Genomic DNA, 19,235 nt, shown 5'->3' with positions numbered 1-19,235 from the left:
CTTTGACAGCTTCCTTCCCATGCAGTAACACCCTCCAGCAAGCATTCAGACAGCAAGCCAATACCACTGACTCCTGCATACCACACTCTCCCTCATCCATCGCATCATGGGACTCCACATACCACGATAAACTGGGGACCTCTGGAACCTCCGAAAACCCCCAAGCCTTGGAGTCTGAGCTGCTTACGACCTGCACCTCCATTACGGCCTTCAGCTGCTCTTTGTTATAAAGAGGTGAGGTGCAGCAGCCAAAGAGTATGACTGTAGCAGGCCTACCATGGGAAGTTTAACTTTCTTTTTCACACGCCACCATTTTACAGTTTTGTGCTTGTTTTTATATAAAGATGATGTAACAGCCAGTGCTGAATCAATGGTAATGGAGCAGTGAATGCTGCTTATTTCAAACAGGGATTTCGTCTTGAGAAAATACTAAGACTTGTTAGGAGAGGCTTTCCCCGCCTCCCCCAAGTGCTTCCACTTCCACTCTTTATCCAGTTAATAAATAAGATGTTTATTTATTTATTTATTTTTAAAACTAGCAATTCCTTTGTTAAGTTGATCATCTAGGCTAACTTGTTTGCTAAGCACGCTGCAAGGTATAATTGACTCTTGGTTCCTCAGTATTTACCACCGTTACTAGGTAACAATAGCACATTTCAAAAGAAAAGAATGGTAGCTGTCAAAATATATGTAACATTTTTGTACTCAAAAGTACTGATGGCTGATGTTACTGTTAGCAAAAAAAAAAGCTTAGATTTTAAAGTGCTCTTGTAGTTTTTAATTGGCATATGGTATGAATCAGGAATCTGTTCCAAGAGAAATAAAATGTGGTGTTTTTAACCACAAAAAGATGGTGGCATAGGTTAATTTGTTCTGGCCACTATATTTTGTGTGGTTTTGTAAATAGTAAGAAAATGCAGACTTCCAACACAAATCTAACATCTATGTAAGGAGGAGAATATTGGATGCTCTGTGGCTTGGTGATATCTCCTGTTTCAGTATCTTTGTCATGCTTTCTCATGATACTGATTTAGCGTTAAGCAACAGGACCCAGAAAGAACCATGCAGTTATGCCTAAGAAAATTTGATTCTGCAAACATGAGATGTTGATAGAAAAAATTTATTTTGTAGACTTGTAAATTGCAGAAACTGTAGCCTAGATCTGTGCCCGGTGTGGCCTGGCTGTGTGTTTTGGTTTTTTGTGGGTTTTTTTGTTATTGTTGTCATTTTTGTGGGTTTTTTTTTCCCCTGTTGTGGCTGCGCATGTGTGACTTGTTTTTTCTTTTCTTTTGTAAATCCCCTAAACAACAGGGGAAAAAGTAATATGTGTTCTGCAATTGGAAGGTTAGTATTTAGGCTTAGTTGCTACAAGAGGTTCTTTTGTTCGGCTGTACTATGTGCTCATTTTGTAGTTTAAGTTTAATTCCTTTAATGTTTTCATGAACTAAATTCTCCAATATGGTAAAAATGTCAATCATCCTTACAGTGTTTAGCATACAATGATGTTCAAAACCTATATTAATCTTCTTTCATCTGTCCTGCTCATTCACCTTTTTACTTTCTTGTTCTGTATCTTTATAGAGGATGTCTTGTATCCTTAAGGTAAGGGGTAGACCAGTATATTCCTTGTGTTCCTGTAACCTAGCATTGTTCCTGTAAATTAGCATGACCACATTTTGAACAGAAATGCTGTCTTTGTTGCTGGTTTTTTTTTTGGTTTTTTTTTTTTTGCTGTAGAGCTTTGTAAGAACAGACCTACACATATGCAGGCTCTGGCTTTAAAGAGTATACTACCTGCCAAGCTTCTTGTTGGGTCCTTTTTTACCTGTGTCTAAATAGACAAGTGAAATGGGTTGTCCCTTCAAAAGTTAAGGGAAAAAATGTGTATTAATGTATGCCTGCCTCTTCCCTTCACTCTAGCTCCCAAACAGCCTGCATGTTTTTGCAGCAGCTTTTCTGTATACTTCTTTTAATGAAACAGAAAAAATACCTGATTTTGTGTATAGTTGGAGGAAGGGTAGAGAGTAAATCAACCAGTTCAGGCAAATCAGATGTGCCAAAAAATATTAGTAAACTGAATTTTGGTGCTGTTAAAAGATTTTTAGTTAGTAATTCCTGTATGCGTCTTAAAAGGTCAACTTTGAAATAATGTAGAGAAGCTCTACTCCTTTTTATTTTTATTTTCCCCACACAGGATCTCAGTAAAAGCCCTAAAACTATGAAAAAGCTGCTTCCCAAACGCAAGCCAGAACGGAAGCCATCAGATGAAGAGTTTGCACTGAGAAAAAGTAAGAGACTTGAACAAATGTCTGCATAATACAATCTGTAGAATTAACAGCAGTTTAAATTCTGTGAAAGTTAGATGTACAGTGTAAGTTATCTGGTTTCCTCTCTTTCCTGTCAGGGGAGAGGGGTATGTATCTCCAGAGGATGGTTTGTTTTATTCATTTTAGGTGCTTATGTCGCTATGGGATTAGTTGCTTTCATAGAGCCTCACTATTGACTGTAGCTGATACAGTTGCTTGTGAAGTGCCTATGGATCTCTGTTTACTACAGAGGGAAGTGAGGTTCGCTGCAGAGCCATGTAAAGTTCAGTAAGGTAAATCTGTCTTTTAATACTGTAAACAACAATTTGAAGATACTATCCCATTCTTACAGACTACTTAATAGCTGTGTGCTTCAGTTGGTCATGGTAGGAGCCTCTGCTGAGTTGGGTGTTGGAAACTTGGGTATTTGCTGCTGGTTTGAAGATTAGTTGCTTCCACAGTCACTCTTTCTAAGATCCCTCAGTCTGCTCTCCTAGAAATAAGGTCATTTGCTAGTGTCTGTGTCTGAATTAATTACAGAGCTTTAGACTGCTTGAAGTCTGAAGAACAGTACTGAACCAAGAGATTGATGGATGTATAGAAAAACAGAAGGGTCAAAATCTGGACATCGGGATAATTTGGGGTGGAGGGAACATCAATGTTTTCAAGAAAACACAATATTCACTTAGTTGTCAGTGTCACTCTAATTCTTCCTTAGAAATTTGTGTGAATAATCCAATTACTTGTATCAATAAAAGACAGGGTGCTTATTTAAGCTGAAGGCCAGATTCTCTTACTGCAACTTTTGCTTCTCTGTGTCTGTCCTTTGCTCATGGGCTTTTTGAGATAGAGACTGTGCCTTGAGTGTTCAAGGCATGAAGTATGTGAATGTTGTCTCACTGGTTTATGTAGGGTTGGAGAGAAAAAGCTTTTTCTCAGGGTGCCGTTGGTTTGTCTAAGGTAGAGTGTGCTGTGCATTTCATATGGCAAAGGTTAAGGTAGTGAACAGAACAGTCCTGTGTTCATGGATGCGCAAGCAGATGTTTCAGTTCAGGATGTTTTATCCTTATAGGAAGGATAAAAACATCTTAACATTTAGGAAAAACGAAAGTACTGCAAGTATCATTTCAGATGTTGAAGGATGGAGATTCAGTAGCTGCAATGACAGCAATAAAGCTTTCAACTTGCAGATTTAGGAATTACTAAAGAGCACTTAGTGAGTGGAGATAAGAGGTTTTTTGGAGGGAAGCAGGGAGTCTATAGTTTGCAAATACATTGTTTTACTCCTGATGAGCATCTTTCAGTATTTTGTGTGTAGGAGACAGCTTTCAATAAAAGGGATTTTTGATGGCTTAAAATCAGAGTGTTACTTACAGAAATACTTACTGATTCTTGCTATTCATCTTTCCCACCCCAACCTCTTGTGTCAGTAATTAGAAGCTTCTGTTATATGTTAATGCTGCATCAGCCTTTTCCTGCTTGTGGAGTTGTAAAAATTTTCCACTGAGGAACTTATATATCAAACTTAAAGCTCATTGATAGATAGGTTTGGGCTTTATTACTTGTCTTCTCTTGAATCCCAAGGATTTATGAGCAATGTTTTGAGAACTGCTATGTCAAATTAGTATTATAACATATAAACCAAAATAAGTAAGGTATTTCAACTAAGTGCACTCACAGTACAGAAGTGAAATATTTCTCCTGCTACTGTAATAATATGGTGCTGCATTCTAACCACAGCAAAATCCAATTACTTCTCCTACCTTGAAAGAGAAATAATCTGTACCTTGGAGTACCTGTGTCTTAAACTGTGGGGAAACTATATCAGGTCAAGATAATTTCTTCAACAGTTAGCTTGTCAACTGATCCTGACAAATGTTTGGACAGTTGGCTTTATTCTAGTGGTAATAAATCACAGAACCTAACAGGATGCATTGGCTGACACAGAACACTACTGCATTTTGATGTTGAAGGCAGTTGAGATGCATGCAGCAGAAACTCTTCAAGACTAGTTTTTTCCTCAAGGAGGAAAACAGGAAAAATGCTTTTAAAATAACAAGTTGTCTTTCCCCACACATAGACTCCTGGGTCCATCTAAACTGATATTAGAGGTAATAGATTCCAGTTTGATTGGAGTTTCACTCTGTTGCAAGTGAACAATTTGACAGCATTTTTACTGAATTCCCCAAGGAGAAGATTTGTGGAGCTCTACCTTTAGAAAATTTTTGCCATGTTAAGTTTGAATAGTTAGATTGTTCTTTTTTCAGTAGTGCTTGTTTGAACTTTAGAGTCTGAGGAGTTTAATTACTGCACTTATCACTATAATGTAAGTATATCTGTGAAATCTTTCCTATGACACACCGGACTGAAATTGTACTGACATGTTTATTATGCTGTTAATTCTGAGTTTAATTTTCAATAGTATGTGGTTACCCCTTGGTAAATCTGTTATATATGCAAAATCCAAAAGTTTTCAAGATTTATTTTCTGTGAATTAATATTCTGTTCCTTAATATGAAATACTTATATAGTAACTGGAGTATACAGGGTTTTTTCAATTCAATGGCTGTTTGGTTGAGAATCGGAGTGACCACACTTCAAAACATGTTCTGTGCACCTTCAGATGCTCATAAAATTTCTTGAATGTGAGGGTGCTCTGACTTTTTTTTTTTTCCAAGCATTTCAAAACAGTATCTTTTATTTTTAGACTGTTACTTTTGCTCATTGAAATTTGATTATTTTTTTAAGTGAGATGATTAAGAGAATTTTAGAGGGTTAATTAGGCTGAACTTTGGTCTCAACTGAAATGCAGTGATTTACAAAGGCTGTCCTGTATTAATAAACATAACCATGTTTAAAATTCTATTTTTCCCATTGATTCTAGGTACGGCTGCTTTAGAAGAAGATGCTCAAATTCTTAAAGTCATTGAAGCATATTGCACAAGTGCCAAAACACGTCAAACACTAAATTCAAGTAAGTTAAAAAGTACTGAAATGACTTAACTAAAACACAATTAGATAGTTTGCAAAAAGAGAGGTGTGTATGTTCTCAGGCCTTTGCAAGTAGCAAGCTGGACCTGGAAGAAATAATAACCTGTTTCTGGCTTACTATCAGTGTCAAGTGTTTAAGTATTGGATGCCAGTGACCACAGTTAGACTATAATTCTTTCAGTATTTCTTTTAAATAAAAAAAAAAGTGACTACTTGTTATGGTTTAAAGTTGCACAGAACCTTCACTAATGAATGAGAGTTCACTCTGAGTATGACAGTTGATCAGTAAGCTTTTGAAGAAGCTGGTAAGTAGTGAGGAGGAATAAAGAAGTAATCACAATTTTGGAGAAGTCTATTTTTGTCTTGTTCTGTTCAACAAAGACTTCTGATATGGAAAAGTAACCTAGACCTAGAAAAATTACTTTTCTTTTATTGCCACTAGTTTTTAGTATTAATTCCAAATTTTAATCCCATGTCGTAATTTCTAGCGAAATTGTTCTCAGATCTGTGTGTTGCTTAAAGCCATTTTTAGTTTCTCAGATCAATATCTAGCTTATTGAAAACCTGTAACGTGCCTCTGGGGTCCTACTTCATTTAATCCAAATCGAGGTTGCCATGTGGAGTTCCTCTGTATTGTAAGTAAAACATTGCACAAAGCAGGGGAGTCCACCAGCATGTGTTCCATTTACACAAGGAAGGAGAAAATGCTGTTGTGTTTGTTCTGATTTGCACAGTTTTTTTGCACTGATGAATACCAATATAATTCAGGGATCCTTGGAACACAGTATAATGATCCTGAAGTAACTTGGCTGGTTTTGCTGTTGTCAGGAACTAGAAGAGTGGACATTACAACTTATTCCTCGTCCACTAAAGCTGTTTAAATTTGCAATATTAATCATTGTTACTGCTACCCACAGCTCTCTGTGGCTGTTTTGCTTCCAAGCAAAAGCACTTTATGCTGACAGTTGAGAAGTCTCAAAATGCAGTTGCAAACTTAGTTCATGGATTTTTCCTACTGTGTGCTCACTTATTATTATCACCTTGAAAAAAATGCAACTGCTTTGTATTCATAGGTACTTTTAAATTGGAATATGGCCCTTGTATTAGATTGCTGTTACTCAAAAGTTTCTACAAAAACCTTAATTTTAATTTTTCTGTCTTGATGAACTGTAGGTCTCCAAGGCGATAAAATTAGCTACCATTACTTACATTTTTATTAATACTAATCTATTTTATGGCCCTACAGTTATTACAGTAGTGTGTTTATTGGATAAAAGGAAACGAATGTGTTCAAAAAGACATACTGTTGTTCCAAACAAAATTAAATGAGATAGTGGCTGTTTAAACGTCTCATCGGTAATCTTGTGATTATATCTAAGGATAACGTGACAAGAAATGGTTGGGGAAATGTTTGCACTCGCACAGTAGTGTGTGTGCAGATATAAAATGAATATGACTTTTTTTTTTGCTTTTTTGCCTATTTTTTTCCTTTCTATGTATATTTAAAAAATATACATAGTGCTGTGGGTATCATTGCATACATCAGAAATCAGCAGCTTTTATTTGCTCTCAATTGCAGCAAGAAACACTTTTTTTATTGATTAAGCACACAGCTGCCTTGTTTGGAAAGAGTAGTGTTGTCATCTAAGACTTTAGGTTTCAGGAGATCCATTTGTATACTGGAATTGGAAATGGGGAAAAACCCAATCATGTTGGAATTGCTTCCATGGGAGCAGTAGTCAGTGTAGAACAGTGAGAGAGTTGCCTGTCACCTGTGAAGTATGCCCTTTTTTAACATATTCCTTTCTTACCTCTGTGTTAATATTCTGCCTGCCCCTCAGCACTCGTTCGGCAATTCTTCTACCTCCACCTTAATCCAGAGCCCAAGGGGCACTGCTTTTGGCGATGTCAATTCAGCAGAGCTGGGGCACCAGTGGAAACTGGCAGGGAGTGGTGTTAGAGGGTAGCAGAGCAACTTTTTTCAGTCGTTTGGGTGGGGGAGATGTGGGGTTTAATTTGGGGAGACAGATGCAAAGAAAAGAACAGTTTCACTTTCTCCTGCTGCTTATATACTCGGTTTATTTTGCATTTCTGCTCCAAATGAAGGCTTAAAATTTTTCACGATATCGTGTGTATGGTGGCTCATAGAATGGCCACTTACATGGTTTTAATCCTCAGATATTGCCAGGCCTTGCGGGGGAAAAAAAAAAAAGATTAAAAAGTGTCCTTAGCTATGTTTGACCACCACCCTAGACATATTAAAGTATTTAATTGGGAAGGTATGTTCAGATAGAGGCGTGTAGGAAAAGGTGTGTGAGGGCTTGGAAGGGACTCTCTTGGCCCTGTTTTTCTGTGAGTTAACTTACTACATGGTAAAACAAATAACAAGGGGTACAGGCAGAGAAAAGCTGTAGTTTGACAGTCCCCTTGAGTGGGTGCGAGGTGCTGCTGCTGATGTAGAAAGTCGGCAGCCCTGCTCTGCATGAGAACCTTTGCTTTTTCCCCTGCATTTTCCTCTTTACAGTGGTGACACAAGCACTTCTGTGGCTGTGTTGTGAGCTGGTGGGGAAATTACCTGCCTGAAAAATAATCTTTTGTAGGGTTAATTTTCATCTGAAACTTTTCCCTGACCTGGTTCACCAAGCAGCCGTACAAATGACTGTGTCATTGCAAGGGAGGGAAAGGATGGAGGTACAGATATGTGGTGGGGAAGGAGCTGTTGCTTTTCACATCAGCGCTGGATCATGCTGGCTTACTGTGTTTATTGCTCTGTCCCCAATCAAATCCCCCTGGACTAGAACTGACTCCATACTTCAAAAGAACCTAACTTCCTCTTCCAAAAAAATCTGCTTTCAAATAAGATTTTGGTTATTCAAAATTCTCAACTGAGGCTGTTTACGATCTCAAAAACCACTTGAAAAATTGTATTGTTAACAGTTCAAACGTTATTACATGCTGAGTGTAATTTATACCTAAACCCCCAAAAAATAAAAATAATAAAAAAAAAAAAAAACAACAAAAAACTTTGGTGCCTTTTTAACAATATTTTCTCTTTTCCTTCTCTTCCCATCACCTTTTTGCTTTTATTTCATGTGTTTGGTTGTGGCTATTCCTTACGTTCTCCTCCTCATCCCACCTCTGCCTATCCACATCCACCATTTCATTTCACCTATACATCCTTAGCATGGCAAGGCACTGACCTGATGCATAATCACGTCTTGGCTGATGATGACCAATCAAGTCTAGACTCCTTGGGTCGTCGCAGTAGTCTTTCTCGTTTGGAGCCTTCAGACCTCTCAGAAGACTCTGACTATGACAGTATATGGACAGCCCATAGTTACAGAATGGGGTCTACATCTCGTAAGAGCTGTTGCTCATATATCTCTCACCAGAACTAATGCACTTCTGAGCTTTTTCTTAACAAATGCTTGTTGTATCACAGCCTGCTTTTCTTAGATGTTTTCTTGCTGTTCCTTGTCTCTTTAATGTGATATCTTAACAACTTCTGAGGGAGCTTCTGAAACTTCAGTTATACCTGGTGGAAGGCTCTAATGCCAATTCAATACACGTACAAATAAGTCATTCTGAAAAGTGTATATCCTGTTAAGGATGATACTTCTTGAGGGTTTTTTTAAATTGACAGATGTTAATTTGTAGCTCTGAATGGTCCTTTTTTTTTTTTTTTCCTTTTGACTTGGTCAGTGTAGCAACAGGTCCTTTCTTATTTTCTTTCTTTTTTTAAAAATTATTTTGGATACAGCACATTTTTGTATTTTATACTGAAACCATACTGGTTTGTGAGCTGAGTGCCAGCAATATGGAAAAACCTTAGCGGTAGTGGTTGGATTTTGTACATATTACTAACAAAATACAAAGCTGGTAGAATAAGAAAAACACAGCTTAAAAATAAGCGGTACAAGAGCTGTGAAATCATTCTGTTATTCACGTATCTGGCCCATTTGTTGGGAAGAGCATTTGCTAATCCATATAAAATTTCTGTTTTTATACTGCTGTCTTTTCCTCATTGCTTAGACGTTTTATACAGAGGACTGCGCTGCTCTCCCTGCCCCGAGCCTGACAGTTGTCATGAAAACCCAGCAGTCCATGCTCATTACATGCAGTGTTCTGATAATCTCATGTTTACCTATGGTCATGCTGTCACTTTACTGTATGCAGTAGCGTGGCAGAAAGCAGGGTGTAGATGTTTACTTGCCTGTTAAAATACACAGCTGTCAACTCTCAATTGACCATTCTTCTTGAAAAGACGAGATGAAAATGGTTCCCCTGATGGAGGCTCGAGTGTTCAGCATCTGAAACTCTAGGTACAACTGCGATCATGTTGGCTTGTTTGAAGTTCTGAATAATAGAATGCTTGGCTTTTGGGTTGTACTGTTTGGAGCATGTCCGTGATGGATTTTATTGTGTCTTGTAACTTCTCTCACAAGCAGGTTTGTTTTCAGCAGCAGCTCTTCACTTACAGTCGTGTTGGCTTTTCAGAGAACTGTGACACACTGTGCACAGCTGAAGGTCTCGAACCTGCACCTGGGGCACTGCTGGGGTGAAGTGTGTGACGTTCTGTCTTGTGGATAATGTAATTGGCATTGAAACCAAAACGACTTGTTTCCTAAAGCTTCGTTAGCTTTAGGGAAAAGCACGTGGTAAAAGGACAGAAACAGTTCTTTTCGCCAGGATCCCCCAATGCAAGTAAGGGGAGACATTACTTACCCCTTTTCAAGTAAGCACGTTATCCAGTGTTCAGGTGTTACTCTAGGAACAAGTTCAGAATAGTCATGATGCAGTTAACTGCCGCCTGGGAACTTGATCACACTGTCTGAAAGATAATCAATACCTTTCTGCAGGTTACATGATCAGAAAGTTAGTAATTGCTAGACATGCATGATTCCAGAAGGTGGTCATTGTGGAAAAGCTATTTCAGAGCAGTTCACATCTGCAGGTTTGCATTCAGTCTTGTTTGATCACCTGCTTTATCCTCTCTCACTGTTGTTGGCATTCAAAAATGTGACTAACAAAAGCAGCAGTGCTTACCCAGGAGGGTTTTCAGGGTTACATTTTACTACTAGTCTTATGTTAACGTAATGACCAGGAACTTGTGTATGTTGAATTTTTTTCAAAGTGGAGGAGTGTTGCTTAGAGAAATAAGTACGTGTGCTCCATACCATTCCACGGCGCATTTGTAACCCACTTCACTCCCCTCTTCCTTTCAGTCAGTTTTTGTTTTTTTAACACATGGAAAGTATGGATTGTTTTGGGTTTTTTTCCTTGTTTCTTAAGTTGTGGTGTTCTAGTTGAATAATGTTTTCTGCATTGGATAAATGATAATTCCTTTGTGTCTGTTTTATGTTATATAGTGTAAATATGAGTTTGAAATACAGTTGTTGCACTTGAACTTTCCTTATCACACAGAATGTTTTGTTATCCAGATCCGAAGATTTTATTGACTTTCTATGCACCAAAGCTTTGACAGTTTACCACCATTAATAATTGTAGCATTTAAGTCATTAACTATTATCATAATTAGGATCTCTGACTGCACATCTACAATCACTCCGTGTCTTCAGTTGTTACAGGCCATAAGCTATTGTGAACTGATCAGGAGTATTAATGCAACATGCTTTAAAAAAGAAAAAAGCAAATGTGGAAATGGTGGTATTCAGTCCAAAGGTTCAGTGTTTCTATTTTTGTGGAACTTTAGTCATGGTAATAATAGTACCTTATGTTTATGCAATTCTGTAAAATATATGTGTACAGTTACAAATACACTGGAAGGATGGAGAATCTGAATTAGAAGGTAGGTCCAAGCCATTGTCAGCCCCTCTTCACATGGCTTATGCAGTGTTTCCATAAATTAGTATTTGCCATAAATTGGAACCAACCAATATTAATTGTGTGTTTTGCATAATCTTGCCAAAACACAGTAATGTGTATATAGTGACGTAAAACATAGAAAAAATATATATTGTGCACTTCATTTGTGAATGGGAGAAGCCATCTTTAGTAGGTGACTGCCTTTTGAAAATACAAAATGGATGTATATCTGAATGTTGCATTGTACTGTACAGTATGCATATTGTTTGTGGTTGCATATATCAATTAAGTGTTTTGTTTTATATAAAAAGGACATCTGTTATGTACAGTTGAAATAAATTTTGCATTTACTAGACTGTGACTTTAATTATTACGCAGGGGGAAAGGACAGCATAACTTGTAACTTAACACTTAACTTCCTTTTCTCCCCATGCCTCCTTTCTCTCCCTCCCTTCTTCCCGGAGGAATCAAATGCTGAAGTGAAAGAGCTTTTTTGACATAAATGTGTAATCTTCGTTTAATGTAGTTGACAACTGCAGGAAATTCTATGTAATGTGAAGTATGTATCTCTCTGTATCTTCTTCTTTCTAAATAACTATTCACAGATGTTGCCTTTGATGGGATGTTTTTCTGTTGCCTCCCTCTCCCCTTAATTGATTTTATTTTGTTTTTCATCTTTTGAATTGGTGTAATTCTCAAGTAAAAGCATGGACTGAATTATTAGAGCAATCTAAAACCTACTTTTGCAGGTCCTCTTTATGAACATGATATTTTTTCTATAACCTTACATATTTTCTAGATTTAGTATTACATTTTTTTCTTAAACCAAGAGTATCTTAAGTGTTTCTACTTAAAAGGTGCTCGTATTTGAGTGAATTTAAATAAAATGATAACTTAATATTCATACTCAAATGTTTGCATCAGAACAAACGAAGTAATCGCCTACTTCTGTTAAAAGGTCATCACATTTTTTTGCTATGACTGTAGCAACTCTAGTTTTAGCCCTACAGCCCTCTTTTTGGATGGTTTTATATTGGTTAGTGAAATACAGGAAGCTTACTGGGATAGCTCTTTCCAAATGTGATTTTAGAGATATCCCACTTCAAATGGTGTATCTGTCTCAAACTCTTCATTCTGTTCTTATATGACTAACACATGGAGTTGTAAGTGTTCCAGTCCACTCTAATTATTTTCATTTTAACTCATCAAAACATTTTAGTGTATACTGCATAGATCTGTCATCTGAGTCATGTGGGGTTTCTTCCTATTTGTGTATCACTATTGGTTTAAAAAAAAAAAAAAAAAAGCCAAAATACTTCATGCCAAAACCTTTTTTGTTACTCCCAAGAATTTGCAAAAACCTGGTGGTTTTTATACAGTGAACTGAAGCTTGGCCTGATGTTTGGATTCTGATTTGTTGTTATCTGTAGAAGATATTAAAGGGCTCCCTTTTGACTTTGGCATATCTGTATCATGAAGGATTATTTTTTTCCAATGCTTTAATCTCAACACACACAGAATCTGGGAGCACCTTTTTTAGGATTCGTCATATTAGGACTTCATCAAAAATTCATTGAGAAAGAGAAGGTTAATTTGGCAGCTCTACTCATCCAACTTTAACATTTTAAATACAACTAATGCAGTGAAATGCTGAACGTTTTAAATGACAAGTAATTCTTATTTTTGTCTAATATTTGCTTCTCCAGGAAATTTACACATCCATACATACTGATGGCTAATGATAGATCTACACAGTTCTGTGTGCAGATACTTGTTTTTCGGTGGCAAGTCAGTCTTTGAAACTCAAACAATTTTGAAGAGCTTCTTAGCTAATGAAGAGAGCCTAGTAAAGTTGGGGAAAAAGAAAATTGCATATTCACAAGTACTGTTTCTAATTTTTGACCTTTATTGTGCCTTATTCCCCTCTTTACCTCTCCTGATCACAATAAAGGTAGGAAAAAACTAAAGAACATAGTAATACTTAAAAGCTGTGCAACGGAATCATTAGTGATGGTCTCAAATTATGCCATGCATTTTTTAAAATTAACCACCGTCAGCACGGGTCTAACTTCCATAGGTTAAATTAGGACCCTCACAGTCTCTGGAAGATGGCAAACTCCTTGTAGAGTGTCTCTGTGGAAGTACCTAGGTTGGGCCTTCTCCAGCTGGAGGAAGGAACCCTGTTCTTGATTGACTGGGGGAACTGGCTTTTTATAGCTGAGGCTCTGGGGTTAGCTGTTTTAAGTGGGTGATGTGAATGTCCGCCTCCATTTTACTGATGCCTTAAGTGGTTCCTGGACAGACAAGGTCTTTGAACACAGGTGGAGACTTAATATCCAGCTAAAGTGAAAAGGTGTATGAATTTCATCCACCTTCCCTCCTGCCTGCTGTCTTCAGATCTGTGCAAAACTTATGGACTCTCTTCATATGTCTGCTTAAAGATTCAGAAGGAAGGACCAGACTGATTACCAGTACAGCTCCTTCTGAAGCCTGGCTTCAGTCAGGAAGCAGCATGGTACCATATCAACCATTTTTTAAGGTGTCATGCTCCTTTTGGAGGAGAGTGAGTAGAAGGCTGGGGTTGTGCAGTTATACTTGCAAACAGGCATCACTGAGAACCTCTCCAACATTCAGTCTGCACTCTAGTTTCTTCCTGTTCCATGCTCCAGTGCTGGGAGTGATGTTCTGCTGGTTTCAGAGAGATAGAAAGTAAACTTCTGTCATGACGTCTTTCAGCCATGTAAATATCCAAACAGATTCCAGCTTTCCTTTTTTTTCCAGAAATGCTCAGAGCTGCTTGCTGGTGTGGCTGATTGATTAGGCTGGAAAAGGGATGAGACACTGAAAAACTAAAAGGCTGTTACCCACAGGCCTGTTCTTGTATCTCGGCTGTTGCACCACATTTCATAGTGGGTATTGCTGAGGTCTCTAGCCCTGGTCTGAATGCCGGGTGGGCTATGTTATTATTTGTTTTACTCTGGAAGCTAAATTTGCTAAACCTATGACTTAGGGTATGGTATTGGCAAAAAGCATTGTAATTCTTTATTTTCCACTCTAGGGCTGGGAGATACTAATATTTGAATAGATACCTTTATTTTCTTGATGGAATTTAATAGATGGAAACTCAGTTGAATCTTGATCGTAGAAGCCACTTTGTTTTGCCTTAAAAATGCAACAGACTTCTCAACAGTGGGGTTATTCTTCAAAGACCCTGGATTGAGGAGTTCCCCATTGAAAAGTTATGGCAATTTAGTCAGCCTTAATGTTTGTTTGCTAATCTTGAAGTAATTGTCTGGGTTTGTCAAACATGCTTTCTTCTTCCATCCACCTTACATCCTCCAATACCCCCCAAAAAGGAAAAGAAAAAAAAACCATAAACCCATTTTGTAAACCCTTGGGTGGGTTTTTTCTTTTTTTTTTTCTTTTTTTTTTTTTAAACTACTTTCTGTATTGTCTCAAGGTGATTTGGGGCCAGAGTTATTGGAGGTCAGTTTAAACATTGTCTTTTGTCCTGTTTGACTTGGAACGAGACCAAGTAGTGTCTCTTAATAAAATTCAGCGTGAAACTTGCATATTTAGGATTGAAGGATGGTAGATATGGCAAACGGAAGTAACTTTTGCTTCTTCTGCACTTCTTCATGAAAGTGTGGAATGTGTCTCAAAGTTTCTTAGGATTATCTAATTTGCAGCAACTTCCTGGACAATGCTTTTAGTACAACTCTGTATGAAATGCCCACTGTGCTATAACACAACCCTCTCTTCATGTCCTAAAGGTGTGGAGGTGTCTTTGCTGGAGAGAAATGGTTACATAGAGCATAGCCATAGAGAATCTGGTGGAGGCACAACATGGCTACTTAGGGAATATTGCCAAGTGCCAGGAATGAGGTGACTGTGCTTGAAGTTTATTCTAGATGTATAATTGCCAGAAAAATGCATGTAAAAAAAACCCACAAAAAACCAAACCACCAAAAGCCAAGCAAGAAAAGCTTCTGGCATAAATGGTGCAGAAAAGCAGGACAGTGAAGGTGCTTCCTTTTGCCTTTAGAACTTGACACATCAAGTCTGATGTTTCTGTGCACTTACTTATTTGATGACATAATATGATAATAATTTGATGACATATCCTTTGTTGCAGGATAGATGGACTCTATGTTGGTACTTTTGATTCTTAACAAGTGCTTGTGGGGTTTAGAAAAAAAAAATCCACAACAAAAACAAAAAACCCCAAAACTCACAAAAAGCAAACCAAGATAAAGGAAAAAGGGGGGCTTTGCATAGTACAAACCATAAGAGCAGTGAGGGTTCTGAGATAAAAAATAAAAGTTGTATGGCCAGGGTTATGAGAGCAATGAAGGCAAAGGGTAAAATTTAAGATGTCCTGAATTCCACAGTAGTTAATGTTTTGTGGCACAGGAAGGTCAGTGTTCACAGCAACAGTTTTACATCATGTAAGTGTGTATGTGTACTGTGTGGTCTCCTTGTGTGTATAATGTTGGTGAACATTTTGTTTTTAATGAAATTGCATTCTGTGTCTTAGTAGTATGAAGTGCTATGCTGTACATACATCAAGATATGCTGGTGCAGATGTCTGTTGTACATGCATGTGTGTATATTACTGTACAGCTGGGACATTTTTTTTTTTAAAGCTGTCTACTCCATGCTATTTCTGCTTTGCAAGGACCCATGTTACTGTGACCAGGCAAAGACAATTGGATGCAGCTCTATTCAGAGATAAATTTGATGCGCTGCTCCGTTTGGTTGAAGGGAGTCATGGGCGAGAACCATGTAGCTGTTCTCTCCCTTTGGTCGGTGTCTCCCTCGGCATGTGCTGGGCCGAGGTGCTCCACATTGGTACAGAGACCCAAAATGTAGTGACCTGGTAGCAGCTGCTGCCAACTAATTCCTAAAATAACATTTAGCTCGGTGTTCTGTGTTACCTCATGGGCTAATAAAGCAGAGCAGCAACCAATTAACTGAAATAAACATAAGGTGACATTTTATAATTAGAGATTGACAGCACAAATGGGGAAATGTCCTTGAGCTCCGTATAGAGTTTGGATGTGCTTGTTTTGTAGGTTGTTTCTTCCCTGGAAAATAAGTGGGCGTGGATGGATATTAACCCTTAAAAGATTTCTTCACTCTGTAAGATGAACAACTTAACAGCTTTCAAGGATAAGATTCTGTTCTCAAATCTGCAGTTATCTTTATTCCATAAAATTTCGACCATCACGTACTGATACGTTAGATCTTTACTGTCAGCTCAAGGAAACTGGTTTCTTCATTAAGGGACGTTTGTCATTGTTTGCTAAAATAGTTTAAATAGCTTTATACATACTGCTGCTAAACTACGATCCCTACAAGCTCATTGTTCAGAACTCAAGTCTGGAGCTGTTAGGGAAGTTAGTTTATTTCTTTTATGAGCTTGACTTCTTTCATTTTTTGTGTGTTTAGCTGATGTATTTTATCATGAACCATAAAAGAAAAGCACTGTTATCACAAAGCAGCTGACAGGCAGGCACCCTAGTTGTCAGTTCAAACCGTACTGGAATTAAGACATTCCTGGTTAATGAAAATTCATTGCAAATGTACCTTTTTTGTTAAATTTGATGTCTTGGTTAAAATATGTAAGATCTTTAATGCCTTATCTGCTGTGTTTGAATTCTGAACAAATGCTTAGCTATTTATTTACAGACCTTCCTTAAAAAAATGCTTCTAATTTGTTGCAGCCTAATTAAATTTCTAGAATACATACTTTATGTATGAATGGATGCACATCTCTGAGCTGTAGATTTTTCTATTCAGAGCTACTTTTTTAGAATCTGTGTGTATTATCTTGATGTTATAAACAGCAATGATTGTGGAAAATGTTTTGAAGATGTTGGAATGTTTTGAATTTTTTGCCAAAGCATCAAGTGCTTTTAAGAAAATTATATATGAAGTATGTGTTTCATTTGGTAGGAATTCATTACAGGACTAAGTAGCATAAAAAGGCTATCTGTAAGTGTATGTGTCTGTGCGCACACAATTGTGTCATTTATAGTGTTCCAGGGGAAAGGGGTTTTAACTTCTTTTGCTTCCATCGCTGTATCACTTGATACCGCTATTTGGCTCCTTACTGGTAGAATAATTGGTTTAGAGTGGAATTATTTCTTGGATTTTTATCAGTGTGAGATCAGAATCTGTCCTTGAGGCTTAAAGTGCTGTTACTTAAACACATCTATTTTTTTTTTCCTGAGTCAGCTATTGTGAATTTGCATAGCTTTTACTGATCGTTGAACAGTGTAACATTGCCATTGATGGTGCAGGAGTAATGTCAGCAGCAGGATAGGAATGTCAGACAGTTTTTTTGTTCTTGTAAGGCTGTGGTTTCAAATGTAAAAAAATGCCTCAGTAACTTGTGTGTGGAGGGAAGGGGGAAATGGGAAGTGATACACCTTGGTCATGCAGGTGTGTCACGCAGTGAATGAAATAATAATCTTTAAAATGCCCTGGCAATATTTGTGAGTTGCTCATTTTGTAATTTGTTTTTACAATAGGTTCCCGTAAAGAATCAGCTCCTCAAGTCTTGCTTCCAGAAGAAGAAAAAATTATTGTAGAAGAAACTAAAAGTAATGGTCAGACTGTTATAGAAGAGAAGTAAGAGAACACTTAATGAATGATGGATTAAAACAGTAAACTTTGCACTCTTCTTCCTCCTCCTGTCTCCCGTTACTATAATGTGTGTATGGTATATATGCAGTAGGTTACAGAGCTTTTTGGAGTACGCTGCCAGTCCTTTAAGTGCAGTTGGCCTTCATTTAAATGCTTGTACTCTGATTTCTTTGTATATGCTATGCAACTTACTCTTTCCATGCCAAGTGATATGTTTCATTTGTAAATAAGCTTCTCCAAGGGCTCTAGGTTTTCAATATTAAACTGGTGTCATCTTTGTAGTTAGTGTGTGGCATCATAGGTGTGTGTTGGAAATGGAATACAAATCTGTTACAGAAAGCTGTAATATAGAAACCAGTGTAGGTCCATATGTGCTTGAGAGGTGTATCCTATCACAGAAGCTGGTAATAGGTCCTTGCTTTACTGAACATAAATCAGGATAAGAGACAAATTTTTTAACACAAGTTTGAAATCAGCTGTTAGCTGTGATGTTTGCGGGTTTTTTTTAAATGCATTTCATTTAAGTTTTGTCTAACAATAGGTTTAGACATGTATTTTTGAAAACTGTTGTAACTGATCATCTTCTTTTTTCATTTTAGAAGCCTTGTTGACACAGTATATGCATTAAAGGATGAAGTACAGGAGTTAAGACAGGTTGGTAACTTCCTACGTTTATAGCAACACGGAGAATGGAAAGATGGAAGGCTTATTATAAAAAGTCGATATGGCTTGTAAGTTGATGCACTTTGACAGGAATGAACTTGGAATTTTGGACTAGATTTAAAAGCCTGAGATTCACTGTTAAAAGTAAAAGCACTTTTAAAACGTACCAATTTGACAAAAAGCACCCTCTCTTGTGCTTGTCATCTGTCCTTGGAGCACCACCTTTGAGAAGAGCGTTAAGTATCCTGTCTCTGAGGTGACTTCCAAAGTGGTTTAATTTATTTTTGGATGTTACAACTTGTGAAATGTTTAAAGCATTAAGCAAATTCAGTTCTGCTGTACCAGCAGCAAAATAAGCTTACAGAGACTATGAAATATTATCTGTTCCAAGAGCAAATACTTTTAGTAGTATAACTATCTGGCCCTCTTTAGGCCTTTATTAACAGTCTTTCAGTAACTGAAACATCTCTTAAGAATCGGTGCTAAAAACCTCTCTTAAAACCTTGGGAGATGAGGTGTCTTATGTCGCCTTTTTCTAATGACTTCAGGTTAGCTTAGGGTGGTGCTGCGTCACATGGGGAAATTGCACAATATCTCACCTCAGTTGCTGGTATGGAAGTTGCAGCTGATGTTTTAAGCCTGTTTTAAGTATCCAAAAATGAGTTGTTTAAAAATATCTTTTTTTTTTTTTTTTTCTTGTCAGGGCACAGCATGTTAATGTTGCTGCACGTACTCATTGCTTAATGTGTAGGCGAAAAAACATTGAATTATCCTCACTTTGCAATGTTTGAATTTTCT

The 19,235-nt window shown here is 37.4% G+C and overlaps 1 protein-coding gene across 6 annotated transcripts in view; it reads left to right on the top strand.

The window, feature by feature from the left end:
• Positions 1-19,235, top strand: part of ARHGEF7 (Rho guanine nucleotide exchange factor 7) — a 134,249-nt gene that overhangs the window by 110,014 nt on the left and 5,000 nt on the right. For 2 of the 6 annotated variants that reach the window (XM_074153414.1, XM_074153460.1), the window contains 6 exons: positions 10-234; positions 2,195-2,288; positions 5,191-5,280; positions 8,481-8,657; positions 17,660-17,759; positions 18,374-18,428. In XM_074153414.1, coding sequence (XP_074009515.1) covers positions 10-234; positions 2,195-2,288; positions 5,191-5,280; positions 8,481-8,657; positions 17,660-17,759; positions 18,374-18,428 — 741 coding nt within the window. Of the gene's footprint in view, positions 1-9; positions 235-2,194; positions 2,289-5,190; positions 5,281-8,480; positions 8,696-17,659; positions 17,760-18,373; positions 18,429-19,235 lie in introns of those variants that run through there. The other 4 variants (XM_074153423.1, XM_074153451.1, XM_074153431.1 and 1 more) reach the window with 2 other exon arrangements.

Source organism: Numenius arquata, chromosome 1, assembly GCF_964106895.1.
Source record: "Numenius arquata chromosome 1, bNumArq3.hap1.1, whole genome shotgun sequence".
Taxonomy (NCBI): Eukaryota; Metazoa; Chordata; class Aves; order Charadriiformes; family Scolopacidae; genus Numenius; species Numenius arquata.
Note: the sequence above shows the minus strand (reverse complement) of the source record. Positions and strands in the feature narration are given on the sequence as shown.